Source organism: Arachis ipaensis, chromosome B6 (genome assembly GCF_059453495.1).
Source record: "Arachis ipaensis isolate K30076 ecotype BB chromosome B6, ASM5945349v1, whole genome shotgun sequence".
NCBI classification, from domain to species: domain Eukaryota; kingdom Viridiplantae; phylum Streptophyta; class Magnoliopsida; order Fabales; family Fabaceae; genus Arachis; species Arachis ipaensis.
In genome coordinates this window covers 9,306,092-9,321,527 of record NC_142441.1, presented here as the reverse complement: position 1 = coordinate 9,321,527, position 15,436 = coordinate 9,306,092, and the positions used below count along the sequence as shown (strand labels likewise).

At 33.6% G+C, this 15,436-nt stretch overlaps 2 protein-coding genes across 3 annotated transcripts; one reads left to right on the top strand and one right to left on the bottom strand.

Annotated features, from left to right (window-relative positions):
* Nucleotides 1-45: 45 nt before the first annotated feature.
* LOC107645671 (Myb/SANT-like DNA-binding domain protein) lies at nucleotides 46-2,594 on the bottom strand. The gene is made up of 4 exons (XM_016349744.3): nucleotides 2,127-2,594; nucleotides 1,938-2,031; nucleotides 1,334-1,836; nucleotides 46-768 (listed from the first exon to the last, which is right to left on the bottom strand). Exons 1-4 carry the CDS (start codon nucleotides 2,460-2,462, stop codon nucleotides 208-210), a joined length of 1,494 nt encoding a protein of 497 aa, XP_016205230.1. The 5' UTR covers nucleotides 2,463-2,594; the 3' UTR covers nucleotides 46-207.
* A 5,774-nt stretch (nucleotides 2,595-8,368) lies between these two features.
* Nucleotides 8,369-12,052, top strand: LOC107645670 (nicotinamide adenine dinucleotide transporter 1, chloroplastic). 2 transcript variants are annotated; one of them, XM_016349743.3, is made up of 8 exons: nucleotides 8,369-8,909; nucleotides 9,030-9,125; nucleotides 9,267-9,376; nucleotides 9,951-9,999; nucleotides 10,137-10,243; nucleotides 10,765-10,859; nucleotides 10,953-11,136; nucleotides 11,504-12,052. In XM_016349743.3, the coding sequence occupies exons 1-8, from the start codon at nucleotides 8,807-8,809 to the stop codon at nucleotides 11,738-11,740; spliced, it is 981 nt and encodes a 326-aa protein (XP_016205229.2). In that variant the 5' UTR covers nucleotides 8,369-8,806; the 3' UTR covers nucleotides 11,741-12,052. The 2 variants fall into 2 exon arrangements, with proteins under 2 accessions (XP_016205229.2, XP_088347393.1); XM_088491267.1 differs by having other exon boundaries at nucleotides 8,371-8,909; nucleotides 9,270-9,376.
* Nucleotides 12,053-15,436: the final 3,384 nt, after the last annotated feature.

Here is a 15,436-nt window from a genome sequence, read left to right as displayed (position 1 = left end):
TATAAGGGAATTTTAGTGCTATTGAACTAATCAGCCAAGCCACCATTGAACAATTGATCATTTACATTTACTTAGACAATCATTGATGCATATTGACTTCCCTTTCCTAATCATAAAATCTACTACTAGATTTTGAGTCAAAGAAAACCTAATCAAGCTAACCCTGTTAGAAGTATACAATCCAATAAGATATAGAAAATGCACAGGCTAGGCCTGTGTGCGAAGTTTCCTAATCAACCATTTCTTTCTTAACTTGATATCCAAAGCAAGAAATATTTTGGCTTTTCTTTCATCTTCTAGGAAATCACAAGCATCCAGAACCAGATCTTCATCCATATCAGGCAATGCTTGCACTGCATGTATGACAGTCTCTATTGATACAGGGTTCTCATCATTCTTCTCTGTAGACAAAGAAGACACTGCAGTTGCCATCTCACGGAGAGCAACAGCCATGCCATGTTCTTCATTTCTTGAGTGTTTAGGATTAGGAGCACCGGAAAACTTCTCTAACTGTCGCTTTTGTTTCTGATCCGAATGAGCTACCTCCTTTACAACACCAAGTTGTTCTTCACTGGGATTGGAAGTAATTGAAGAATGACTAGCTGTGGATGCGTAGTCACTATCAATCTTAACTTCAACTATGTTTTGATGCTCAATATCTTGAAGGAGAGTAGATTTTTTCTCCTCAAATTTAGGATTACATATGATACACAAATCTTTATAATATGGCAAAGGCCGGGTCATAAACTGCCTTGCATCTGGATGTACCTGCATGTAATGCTTTCGAACTTGTTAAACCATAAACAAGAAGACTAAGAAATCATCTGCATTGACACTCAACAATAAAGGAAAATCAAGTGACTAAGAAGATAATGTTGTCTTTGACTATCCCAGTATCCCCTAATAATCCCTTGCACAATAACCTTGCTCCTTTCAACTATAAGCAGCACCAAAGGATGAAAAAGAAACCTAACTAGGAATAATAAAAAAAAAAAAAAAAAAACTCCAATGATCCCAATTTCCATCTTTCTGTTCTTCTCCATTTTGCACCTATATTAGTATATTACCAACCAAACCCTTAAGATTTGCAGAATTTACCAAGTTGTTTCCCTGTTTTAGCTCAAAGGGGAAGGCTGGCATCCTGGTACTAAATTAATTAAAGAAGAGCATGACAAAGAGGTACGATTTATGTTCTTGACAACTAGTTTCAGTAAGCCTTCATTCTTCGTTTCACAAATGGATATACTCATTGGCTGGATAAGCAATTGACCTTTCATGTATACAAGTCCAAAGAGGTACGATTTCCTAGCAGATTTTGTATGCAAGTACATACCTTAATACAATTTTGCCAAGCAGAATCATCGGCAGTAACCATCTGGCGCGATTCATCCCAGACAAACGCGTCCAAATCAAGAAGATTTTTAATTAAATTATACTGCCTTCTCAGAGTTTTGTATCGATTTTTAAGATGTTCCAAACTATAGTCAAAACCAAATTTTTCGTTGAAAGACAAAATCATCTCCATCCATGCTTGTCTGCTAAAGACTCCATCAGGCCGATTTCCTTTGTCCACGTGGGCAAGCATTTGATTGATGAAGTAACGATCCATTGGTGGCTGCCAATAAGTCCGGGTACGGGTAGAAAATGGGATCGCTGTTTCGTTCACCACCCTCTGCTCCGAATCATCATTTTCAGTTTCCAAGGTAGATATTCCAAAATCTTCATCAACCATTATATCATGAAGAACCTCATGAACATCCTCTCCTATATTCTTATCTAAGTGTATGAATGTCTCATTTTCGCCTGAATAAGATGACCCACCCGGTGCATTGTCACCTATGAATTCATACACATTACTATTAGATATTGAAAGTTTGAAACATAGACCTTCAAAGCATCAAGCATAGTGTAAATTAATTTTCAATGAAAAGAGCTACCTTTTTCTTCTATCACTGCATTTCCATAGATAATACACAAATCCTTGAAATAAGGAATACTTTTTATTCTGTGTGACCGTGCAGCCGGATTTAACTGCCCAAATCATGCTGAAGATAAATGATTGGAAACATTTTGTTAAAATTGAAAAGATTATATTTGATTTAGGGTAAATGACAAGATTTTCATACCTTGAGATACTCATCCCAAACAGGATTATCAGCAGTGACCATACTCCGCTTCTGATCCCAGCTAAAACCCGGATTGGCTAGAAGGTTGTTGATAACTCTGTAGAGATTCCTGAGTGTTTTGTAGCGATTCTTGAGAATATCCTTTTCATATTGAAAGTTGAACTTTGCATTGAACAATGATGACATATGAATCCATGCTCGTTTGCTCGTTAAATGATCATCGAATTTAGTGCCCTGGCGAACCTGCTCTAACAAAAGATCAACGAAGTAGCGATCCATCTCAGGGGTCCAAATTGTTCTGAGGCGCTCGCTGCTATTTCGTGCTCCCAAACCCATTTTATCTTCAATGCAAGAGAATGAATTCGAAAAAATTAGTACCTTTGGAAGGGAATAAGGTTGAAGATGCTCCGTGGGAAGAATACGATACTTCCAATTCCCAATCCTATTTAGGGTTATTACTTATTACTTGATTTACTTCTCACGTGCTTTTTTTATTCTTATATTTTAAAAATTTTCTTTCGTTAAATTCTTGCAAATGATCATAATTAAATAGAGGAGTTTGCTTTAAAAGAATGGTCCTGAGTCCTGACGGTATAAATTAAGATAATAAAAGAGAAAATTTTGATTAATGTATACAAAATTTAAAAAGTAATATTTAATATGAACTTTTTATTTGTAGTATTTCTAATAATACCATTTTGTGTGTGTCTAAGTTAATAAATTGGGTTAATAGTCAAATTAGTTTGTGAAATATAAGATATTTTTTAAATTTGTTTTTCAAAGATTTTTTTAATCAAATTGGTCTCTTAAAGATTACGAATTAATCATATTTGTCCTTCAGTTACTCCACTCACAATTTTTGTCAATGATTGATGATGTGAAATATTAACTGATAGCATACATGACACATCATTAGACGTTGACTAAATATGTTTACGAAAATCTATCAATTTAGTCACTAGGTTATATTAGGAATAAAATTTTTGTAATTAAGAAAAATGACTAAATTAAAAATTTTTTATAAATATATTTAGTCAATATCTAATTAGACATATCAGGTATTATATATATTATCAATTAACGTTTTACAACATCAATTTTTAAAGAAAATTGTTAATGAAGTGATTAGAAGACAAATATAACTAATTTATAATTTTTAAATGATTAATTTAATTAAAAACATCTTTTAAAAATAAATTTAAAAAATATTTTATTTTTTAGAGACTAATTTAACTATTAATCTTTAATAAATTCATTGTATCTAAAATTTGTTAGACTCCTAAAAGAAAATATGAAATAAACTTGAAAGACAGAAAGAGGGGATAGTAACTGTTGATGCTTAAGTAGAGTCTTTTTGAAACTTGGATACTATCATTTGGTTTTATTTGGTTCATAATTTTCTTTAAGATTATAGCTTTTTTTATGATACCCGTCACCGTCATCCAATCAATTCTTTTTATTAGTCACCAAAAAAAAAAATCAATTCTTCTTATTGTTAAATTCCAATTAGTGAGCTCTTTTTTTTTTTCTATAAAGTATTTATCTATCATGAGAATGTTTTTAGTGGAAAAATAATAATATAATCTTTTAAGGCCTAAATAAAAATATTTTTAATGTGTGATTCATATTGATTTTGTATATAAATTATTTATAATATTACATGTGATCCAATATTTACTCTAATTATAAATTAGTATATTGCATTCTGATTGAATTGACGACATGATGATTGGTTAAATTTTTTTTTTTATAAAAAAGTATTGATATTTGATTTAGTGGACTAAGTGGCTGTTGGACCTTAAAGAACTTTAATAATCCAGAAGTAATTTATTTATTTTAGACTTATTGCATATAAATTTATATTGTCTTTTTTAAAATATTATTAATAATCATGAAAGACAGGTGATAAATTTTTTTTGTGTGAAAGATTATGAGTTTCATTTGTATAAAGTGTAGTACTTTTCTATTCGTGTGAGCGTATTTTTATTTGGCGGAGAAGTAGTATTATTTGAAGAAGCTAGCTATACACATTAATAAAATAACGAAATTGTGTCGAGTTAATTTTTTATAATTGCAGTTATTCTGAACGAGTTCAATTATTAATTTTGATTTACACCATATCTAGATGTAGTATTATTTGGAGAACACTATTCAATTAAACAAATATTAATCACTGAAATAAAAGGAATAATATAGTAAAATACAGAACATGGTATTTCAGCATAATGGTATCGCTGCTCAACCCATCTTTTCTAACCTAACACACAACATAGGCCATGGGTTAGACCAAGCAATGGGGGCACAACAACATAATCCAGACAATAACACATTATTAACATCACAATGAACAAAACACACACACCTGCAATGAATGGACTCAGTGAAAATTGGATGATAACTCGTAGGTTGGTTCTGCAAAATCATTCGTCTGGAACATTTCAGACATCACAATAACTAAAACTTGGTTCTACAAATTGATCAACCTCACCCAAAATCTAGTCTCATTGTCATTATCATCTAAATAGCAAAACCCAAGAGACGTAATCCAAAATTTCCCCATCGACAACAACTGATAATTTTTATTAGTCTCTTATGTAATATTACAACGATTTCAAACACAGCAATGTCAATAAATACCTTAATAACTTTTAGTTCGGCTGGAAATCGATTGAAAATAGGTCCAAATCAACTCTTCCTCAATTTCATTTCATCACTCATTCATATGAAAGAAAGACAAGTTTTAAAGTTGAACAAATTTCATTAATAGAGAGAAAATTTTCCGTAAATTCAATCTTTCTTCCTATTAATTTTAAACTCCACAAATTCATAACAGCAATTATCCACATTATATGCATAACAGATCAAACATTTATACTCTGTATGTTCCTACCCACATTGAACACCATAAACATTGCCTCGTGAAATTTGTCATCACTTCGGACCCACCGAGAAGGCACAAACCCCACTTAAACCCAATTTCGAGAGCATATCTCCACCATGGTTCTGGAGACAATACAGGACCGTAAATAGAGACATCGACACCATGTACTTATGTTGACAGTTGCCCTATGTCGTCCATTGTCTCCTGTCCAGTGTACCTCAACTCGGTCAGGACCCGATCTACACTCCTGTTTCGGCGGCGTTCTATCACTCTCTCTACTCCATCGTGCAGCGCCGTCTGCTACGAAGTCGTCTAGTCCAAGCTTTTCTATCACTCCAATCCAATTTAACTCTACATTTAAATTTGCCCAACAAGTTAATAGAAGTTTATTTGTGAACTGGCCCTCATATTTTTCATTAATTTTCCTTTGATCTTTCAAGATCTAAAAGATATTTTTTTTAGGGATAAGTAATTTTTTCGTCCCCAAGGTCTGGGGTCGAAATCAAAATCGTCCCCGACCTTTTTTTCTTATTAAAATTATCCTCAATGTTCAAAAATGCTTTAAAATCATCCTTCCCCGAATTTTTGGACCAAAATACCCATCATCATCATCATTCTTCTCTTTACTTTTCTCACCCCACCACCTCCACTGCCACCAACATTACCACCACAACCACCATCAACACCACCACCACCACAAACACTACCACCAACATCAACACCAAGAACATCAAGCAACATCAACAACATAATACCACCACCACTACCACCACCACCACCACCACAAACACCACAAACACCACCAACCAACACCAAGAACCTCAAACAATAGCAACAACACAAAACAACACCAAACCAAAAAGCAGAAACAGAAAGCAAAAAACAAGAAAGCAAGAAAGCAGATGCAGATGGCGGAGGCGGCGAGACGGCGAGGTTGCGAGGCGGAGGCGGAGGCGGCGAGGAACGGCGACGAAGACGCGGCGGTCTCCCTCCCCTGTGCGCACTCTGTTCCTGATGGCAATGTGGCGTGGTGCGGCGCGATAGACAGTGGCTGTGACAAGGCGACGATCCTGAGGTGACTGGCGCGATGGCGGCGATAGGACGCGGCTCCTCCAACGGCGGCGATCCCCTCCCCCCTTTCCCCTTCCCACTCCTCCTCCCCCACACCCCTTCCCCCACCCCCACCCCGCGTCCTTTCCCCTTTCCCCCCTTCGCCGACGCTGTCCCCCCTCCCCCCCCTTCCCCTTCCCCTCTTCCTTTTCCCTTCTCCCCTACCCCCTCGCCCTTCCCCTTTTCCCTTCTCCCCTCTCCCCTCTCCCCTCTCCCCTCTCCCCTGCCCCCTCCCCTCACAGAAGAAGAAAACAAATTCGCGGATCTGATGCCACCGAACAACGACAACTCGCGGACAGCGGCGGAGCTTGAGGCCCTCCCTCCCCTCTCCCCCGGATTCTCTTTTTCCCCCCACCCCCCCTCTCTTTCTCGCCCCCCTTCCCCCTTCCCCCTTCCCCCGATTCTCTTTCTCCCTCAGCCTTTCTTTTCTTTTCTTTTCTTTTCTTTTTATTTTATTTTATAATTTTTTAATAAAGGATAATTTGGTAATAAAAAAATAAAATTGGTAAAAATGACGATTTTATAATGTTTTATAAAGTTGAGGATGATTTTAATAACAAAAAAAGGTCGAGGACGATTTTGATTTCGACCCAGATCTTGGGGACGAAAAAAGTACTTATCCATTTTTTTTATCGAAAAAAGCTCCATCTATCATGAGGTCCTAAAAGTATAAGTTAAAATTATAAATTGAAATTTTTTTTATTGTAAGTACAAAGAATTTAAATTTTTAATGTATTTATTTTATATTTATTAAATAAAAAAATTTAAGACTTTCTATTAATAATAAATTTATCATATACCTTTAAAACACATGTTAGCTAAATTTTTCTATAGAATTTAAATTTATTTATTTCCACTAGTTAGCAAGCAGAAAAGGATAGAATATGCAATTTGGGCAAACACAGAGATTTGAAGGTCGTTGATGGCAATTGAGTGTGAGAATTTTCAATTAACTTGACCTAGAATTTGGGGTTCGGATGGCAGAACATCACTTGAGTCAAATTTGCCAACTATATAGGGAATAAGCATGGTTAGCACTCAGCACTTAACAGGCCACTTTGTTACTTTATTAACCCAATTTTGAGGACTCGAATTTATTAGTATCAATCTTCGAAGTTTAGGTAATTGCTATATATTTTTTTATAGATTTAGGTATTTAGCTAATCCGTGTTGTTAGGATTCGTAATAAATTTATCATCAGTAAAATATTTTAAATATTTTCATACAATAAATATAAAATAAATATATTAAAATTTTAAATTTTTTACATTTTTAATTAAAAAAATTTCAATTTATAAATTCAAGGACATAAAATAGATAACATTTTTTATTAATATGAAATGGAAAGAGTAATTAATACTTTTTTAAGACTTTTTTGGGGATTTATTAAATTAATCAAATAAATCACTTTACTAATATATGTATATTTAGAACAAGTTATATTTGTATACTATATTATATATCTTGTTTATAATATTGACAAAAAAAAGATATAAACATACGTACCCTTTTTTTTACATCCCGTTTACAAATGAAATATCTAAAAAATCACGTGAGATTAGATTATTGAATAATTAAAAGAAGATATTTATATTTTATATTATAAGTTAAATTAATTTTAAAAATAAAATTTGATATAATTTATTACGATTTGACTTGTATCCGTTTTATTTTATTTTTTATTTAATAAAATTTTATTCGAATGATTGAAATGTGTATGATATTAATTTAAATTTATTTTTTAATCTAATAATTTGATTCAATTTATTATGATTTGAATTCCATTTTTATATCTTATTTAGATTTTAAATTTAATATTTTTTAATTTAAATCATATTTTGTCCAAAATTTAAAATTTAAAAAAGTTTGTATTTAAAAATTTTAAATTCTTAAATTTTTCTAAAATTTTTTTTTTTAAAAATATCTTATCCAACTTTTAAATTTTAATTTAAATATATACCTATAATTATAGTACCATTCATGACGATGCAATTGTTTAAGTAGCGTAATTTTTTACTTCTGTCATTTGTAGAAAAGATATATACAAAAAAGTTAAATTATCCCAGAAGATCATCTAAAAGGTAAGATAAAATTACTTAATAACATAACTAATCCAAATTATTATCTTTATCTGTTAATTTGTTACCCCAAAAACAAAAAAGATGGCATATTGTTATATGGTGCTGTTTTATGGAAGGGACCCACTAAATAGAGAAGTAATAAATAGGAGGGAGGGGGTGATGAAATAATTAATTGCATTATTATTGTTACTTTGTTAGAGATTGTTGTGGTAAGTGGTAACCAAGAAAATTCAATTAGAGGAAGAAAGCAGAGCCATACATATAAAGCACTAGGCAATTTCGCATAGAATAGAATAGAGAAACCAAAATAAACTCTCTTTCTTTCTCTCTTTTTTCTTTGGCTTTGACTCGCACGGTCTTGGATCTCATCGAAGAACCCTAACCCAATCCGAAGGAAGAAACATCTTCGTTGTTGTTGCGTCGCGTATCGATCGATCCAAAAGAAACTAGCTTTGGCAGCTCCCGAACCAAAACCCCACCTTAGTCTCAGGCCATGCGACGCTGGTCATCGTTCTCCGCCAACGCCCTCTCCCGAGAGGACTCCTTTTTTTTCGCCGCCGATAATTTCTCCGCTTCTCGCTTAGCTTCCTTCTTCTGCACCAGTAGCCATGTCCTCCGATACTCACGCCGCCACACACCCCGCCACTCACGCCGCCCCTAATATCAACCCCAGGGGTCTTCTCTGCAATGCTGCAGCTGGCGCCGCCGCCGGTAATCACCACTTATCTGATTCCTAATGTTTTTTGTTTCAATTTTCTCCCCCTTGTTTTTCAATATGATCGTCTTATTGTTTCTTATTTGTTGATTATTTTAATTTGCAATTTGATGCAGGTGTTATTGCTGCTACATTTGTGTGTCCTTTAGATGTAATCAAAACTAGGTTTCAGGTTCATGGGGTAGCGCAACTCCATAATGGACGTGTTAAAGGTATACCTAGCCCTGCTCTTCTTGGATTCGTTTTTTGTTTTATGTATTATCATTGTAATTTTAGTACGTGAAGCTATTGCAGAGAAAATAAAAAATATGATTAGAGAAACTCAATATTTTATTTATGGGTGATTTTGTCAGCAGGCAGCATCATAGTTGGTAGCTTGGAACAAATATTTCACAAGGAGGGATTGCGTGGCATGTACCGTGGGTTGTCTCCCACTGTGCTAGCTTTACTGCCAAACTGGGCTGTGAGTTCTCCCCTCTGGTCTATTAGCTGCTTATTTCTTTAGTTTTTTTTCCCTCGGTGAACTTAAGAACAAAAATAATATGTTGTTGCTTTAACATTCTTAACTTCAAAGTATGATCTAGGGTTAGACTAGATAGTAGGAGGGGTGTAGATCAGATATATGGAGTCGAAACAGTGTTAAGTATTGGCCTAGAGTCTTTTGATAGTTGTAGACATTAGAAGGCCCAAGTTATATGATATCTCTATAGTTACAATTTTTTGATCAAGCAATAAGGACGGTAGCTATCTAGGCGAAGGATTCTTCCAATGTGGTAGTTTGGGTTTGGTTAAATTTAAATTACCTGCTATTGTCAAAGCAACTTTCATATTACATTTAAAGTCAAGTTCATACAGTGTTTTGATGTCTCAAGCATCGGACGATTCTCTTTTCTAATTAGTGCAGCTTACTATTAATTTATTTCACTGGGCTACAGAAAATTTATGATTAGCCTGCCTATATTCTTTTTGGAAGCAGGATATTGTTTTATTTTATTAAGAGGGATTTATATATGTTGTATCAATTTGTAAACTTGCAGGTATATTTTACCATGTATGAACAGCTCAAGAGCCTTCTTCAGCCTGAGGGTTAGTTCACTGCTTATTACTTTTTTGTATTGAACAAGATGAGTGATTCATGGAGCTTATTTGGTCCGACTTGCACTTTTTTGGGTTTCCTATTTTTGAAGATGTACAAATTATAATAGTTTACGGTATGTACACAGATTGCCATAATCTTTCAGTTGGAGCTAATATGATGGCCGCTTCTGGTGCTGGAGCTGCAACAACAATGTTCACAAATCCACTTTGGGTTGTCAAGACTAGACTCCAAGTATGTTTCCTCAATTCGTGCTTAATTCTCTGCTGATCTATTTCATTATCCTTGCAACCTAGCACTGATAATTGGCATACTGCATGAGTTAGTTAAATGATTTAGTAATATTTGCAGTTTACACTTGATTTGAGGATAAAAAGCTCTTTTGATTAGCCTTGGCCCTCCATAACACTCGCTCTCTCTCTTGCACACACACAAATGCACGCGCACAAATATTCAAAATAATAAGAAGCTCTCTTTAATTTTTCTTGCTTTCAAAATGGGAGCGGGATGGTGTAGATTTTATTTCCTTTCTCGTATACCATTTGTACAACAGAAAATGCTACACAACCAGAAGTTTTGCCAGAAATTTACTGTCCGAATGACATTGCAATGTTATCAATGTTTAGATTAATACCATCCAATTTAATGGTGCATGCAACCATGTTAAAGTATTACCATAATAAGATATAGAACTTTCTATTATTCATTTCATATGTGTGCTCTGCATTAAAAGTTTGCTTCCCTTTTAAATGCAGACTCAGGGAATGAGATCTGGTGTTGTGCCATATAGGAGCACTCTTTCTGCATTGAGGAGAATTGCACACGAGGAGGGTATTCGAGGGCTGTACAGGTTGGTGTTGCTTGTTATGAATGCAGCAGTGTTAATTATGTATAGCATTGCAATTATTAATTTGATGAATTTTGGGGTATTCTTTATCTTCAGTGGACTTGTACCTGCGCTGGCTGGTATCAGTCATGTTGCCATCCAGTTTCCAACATACGAGAAAATAAAATGTTACTTGGCAACTCAAGGTGACACATCAATGGATAAACTTGGTGCACGTGATGTTGCAATTGCCTCATCAGTCTCCAAAATTTTTGCATCAACATTGACATATCCCCATGAGGTATGTTGCTGAGTGATTGACTTAGTTCTGCAATTTGTTGAAGATATCAATACATAAATTTTGATATTCATATTTCCAGATACTCGGTCTTGTGAATAAAATAACGAAAATGACCTTGCCGGCGATTTTTATGTGGAAAATGGTTTAGAACCCATTGTTAATGATTAAAGCACCATAGACATAGTTTTCCTTGTATTAATATTTGGAGCTTGCTGATTTCCTTTCTTTCGTTACCCAGCCTACAGAGCCATGTACCTAATAATTTGGTGTTACTAGTAGCCCAGGCTTCATGAACTCATTAGTAATTATTCTCTGGTTTGACGAAAAAGAGGTAAATAAATAAATAAATACCATGTTCTGTTTGTAGGTTGTACGTTCCAGACTGCAAGAGCAAGGGCACCATTCTGAGAAAAGGTACTCGGGTGTGATTGATTGCGTTCGGAAGGTTTTTCAGCAAGAGGGCGTACCTGGGTTTTACCGTGGGTGTGCCACCAACCTTCTGAGGACAACACCAGCTGCTGTAATCACATTCACAAGCTTTGAAATGATACATCGTTTTCTTGTTTCGGTTTTTCCGTCTGATCCGCAGCCTCAGATTTTGTGATTATTGATCACGGTGGTCGTCTATCATTCATAACAATAGATTCCAAACATAGCTAGTGAAGCTAGTAATCCATCTCTTGGTGGTGCAAATCCCATTCTTTGTGATTTTTTAGGTGTTTATGTATGGTAGAGCCCCCATACGTCCATTTGGAACCCCGGTTTCTCTCGTTAAACTTGTTCAAAGTCATTGTCTTCGTAGGGAGACCGAGGATAATATATATCAGTGATGATGTCGATAAAGATGATAATAGTGGTACACATTCTCATGGTTATTACATACATTGATGATAATAGTATAGTGGTATTATGCATCTCTTCTATGACTATCTAAAAATCTAAAATACTTGACACATTTAACAATCTTGCTCACGTCATCGCTTGACGGCTGACGCCACCTACTAGACTAGTAGTTCGCACGGTGAAATTCGAATAAGTGTTATTCTGTAATTTTTTTTCAACCATTATTTATTTGTTGTTTAGTAGTCGGCCAAGTTTCAATTCTTTTTACGAAACAAAAATTTCTCACCTAGAAAGGCCCTATATGATGGATTCATATATAAGGGTAATAAGCTTTAAGATCTTTTTTGACAAACATTCTTTACAAATATTTTATTTATTAAAAAAATCAGGCTTATTGATAGTCTTCAAGTGAGGCTAATATACGAGACTTAAACCAATATAAATTAGTCTGGCCCATTTCTATCCTAATGGAGAGTCACTTCTCATAACCAGTGATAACAAGTTGCGGGGTATAGTTGTCCCCTTACAATCATCATTCAAATTGCTACTAGAGAACGTCCAGAAATTTAAAAGGTTCTTTGAATTCGCCTCCCTGTATGTATGGTGCAATTTGATTTTTCAAGGGCTTCTCATATCGATTATCTCCTTCAGTATAGGGTTGTGGCAGTTTCCTTCTTGTTTGCATGTAATAATTTAAGCAAGAAAGATAAGTGGCTAGGTGCGATCGCATTGGACTATAACTTGTAGGCTTCCTGGATTATTCAACGCAACTTTGTGACTTTTGGCATGTTTGGATTAAAGATTGGAATGAAAATATATGGTAACATTTAAAACTTACAGGGCAGAAGCTTCCAAGCCCCAAAATATATATGCCATCATAAAGGTTATTGACTCATGAGTAATCACCGCTGGATCATAATGATTATTCTACTCTTAATCATTATCTATTATTAACCTTTTAGACAGGTTATTATTATTTTCATTTTAATTTTATTTTAATTTAAGAGCCTAGGATACTATTTGGAATGGGCCCATATAAGAGTCCAGCCCAGTACATCAGTATAACATTATAACCTCAGAATAAATCATTCTACCGAAAAAAAAAATCTCAGAATAAACCATGACTGAAAAGTGAAAACAATTAATTTAGATTGGTCGAGTAATTAATTTATTCTTTTGCTTAAACAAGTGTTAGAAATTCGGAAAAAAAAAATCCTTAAAAAACATGATTGAAAACATGATAAAAAAATAGATTCATAAAAATTAATATTTTGATATTTTATTTAGTAATAGACTAAATATAAAAAAACCAGTTATAAAAATTTAATTTACTCTTATTTTTTATATAAAAAAATTAAGAAAAAAATATAATAATAAAAAATTTATAAAAATAATAAAATAAAAAATAAATTATATTTTTTATTAGTGTCTTTAGATTTTTTCGATTAAAAAAGATAAAAAAAATATATTAATTTAACATTTCTAAATACAATATTTATTTCTATATCTTATCTGTTAAATATAATTTTATATTTATATATTTTTGTGTTATTATTCCATGTCTCTAAACAAAATTAGCCTATACCATTTACTATTTATACAAGTTTTAATTAATTTAAAACAAAACTAGCGAAAACCACGATGAAGGGGGAAAAAAGTTTTCATGAGTTGAGTTGTCAGTATCAAAGGAACTTGGAATAGCAAACAAAAGAGGCTTTTATTTCCCCACAAAGAAAACGTCAAAGATCAGGGAGGTTTCATTTCCAGCTAGAGAACACGTCTCAATCTGCTTCCTTACCAAGTTTGCTATCTTTCTTACTGTAGATGGATTTTGTTTCCCCGTTACTTCACTTGACTCAATTATATTCTCTTTAAAGTAGGACATGTACCATCCCATAAAGCTCTTCTTGTTTGTCTTTTGCCTTTAGATAAAAGAGAATAATGAAATCATAAAATGGCGGGATCATTACCCCAAATTACGTTTAATTTCTTTTAGAAATGGTTATATTTCTTTTAGATGCTAATATTGTTTGAGCTTGAGCATTACTTACATAAAATTTGGCTATTTCCGTTATATATAAATATAGAAGATATGTTATTTTCAAATAAAATCAGATTAACTTAGAAGTCAATCATAAAGATTTTATGTGTATGTCTATGTAAACAAATAGAATTATGTATAAACGGGTGGAAACTCAAGTACAGTCGACGTGAAGTTGATACTTGAGAGCTATTAAATGATTTGACTCATTTGGCTAAATTTTTATCGAACGACTCTATCAACTTCACGTAAAGTCGCCTGAGTTTTCACCATAAAAAAGTAATCCCTTTTAAAATGTAAATCCAATCCAATTAGAAAAATACTTTATCACACCAGTAAAACAACGGATTAGTCATTGGCATCCGAAATTCGAAACATCCCTGGACGGCTGAATAGGACACATGGAATCGGATTCTTTTGTCAAGTTCTAAATATCAAATCCAAAAGCATGAAAGAAAATGAATAATTTTTTTCCAGCTTCTTGGAGATCAACATCCATCAATACGATGATTATTGAATATTGGTTAAATCAACATCATTAGTATATGTTTCAGGGATGATAATTGATGAGATGAGGTTGATGATAAAGACAAGCGGGTACTAGAATGTCTACCGTTCGGCGTTTCTGGTGGCATAAATACACTGTAAAAGGATCACTGGGGTGAGATCGAGTGGGGATACATAACATTTTTAATCTTAAGAGTTTCATGTTAAATAAATTATTGTAAATTTGTAATATTTAATTGTATTTACTTGTTAATTAGACTCTCTTAAAGTGTTTAGAACGGAGTTAGGATGGGAAGCACTCCTCTAATCTGCACGTATTCAATCCGCTCCAAGAATAATTTGGTAACTTCGGAGCAGTTTGAATATTCCCTGCGGATAGGGTCACCAAATTAATAATTCAGTATACTAATAATCCATAAATAATATTTGATATTATAAAATGTAAAAAGAATAAATATTGTATTCGAATAAAAATATATTTATTTTTGCATATCAGGTTGAATGAAATTAATTTAAAGAGTTTAAGATATAGTAAGATTTGAATAGAGTTAGAATCAAATTTAAAGGACAATTCACTTAAATAAATTGTTTATATATGAATTTTACTCAAATACAACTTTTAAAATAACAAGACGCAAATGCAATTTTTCACAAAACTGTAGAAATCGCTGTTGGCAGTAGCAGTTTAGAGAAGAACGTAAATTGCTACTGACAGTTGTGGTTTACGTGGAGCAGTGGCTAAACAAAAAAAGCTAAAGACAACAATGGTTTTTGTACAAGGGGGTGTGATCATAAACCGCTAAAGGCAGTAACGATTTATGTGTGGTGTATGCATATGGTGCTTGGCTATATATACCCCTCCAACGCATTGAGATAGTAGTGGAGTGCTATTTTTCACAAACGGATGGT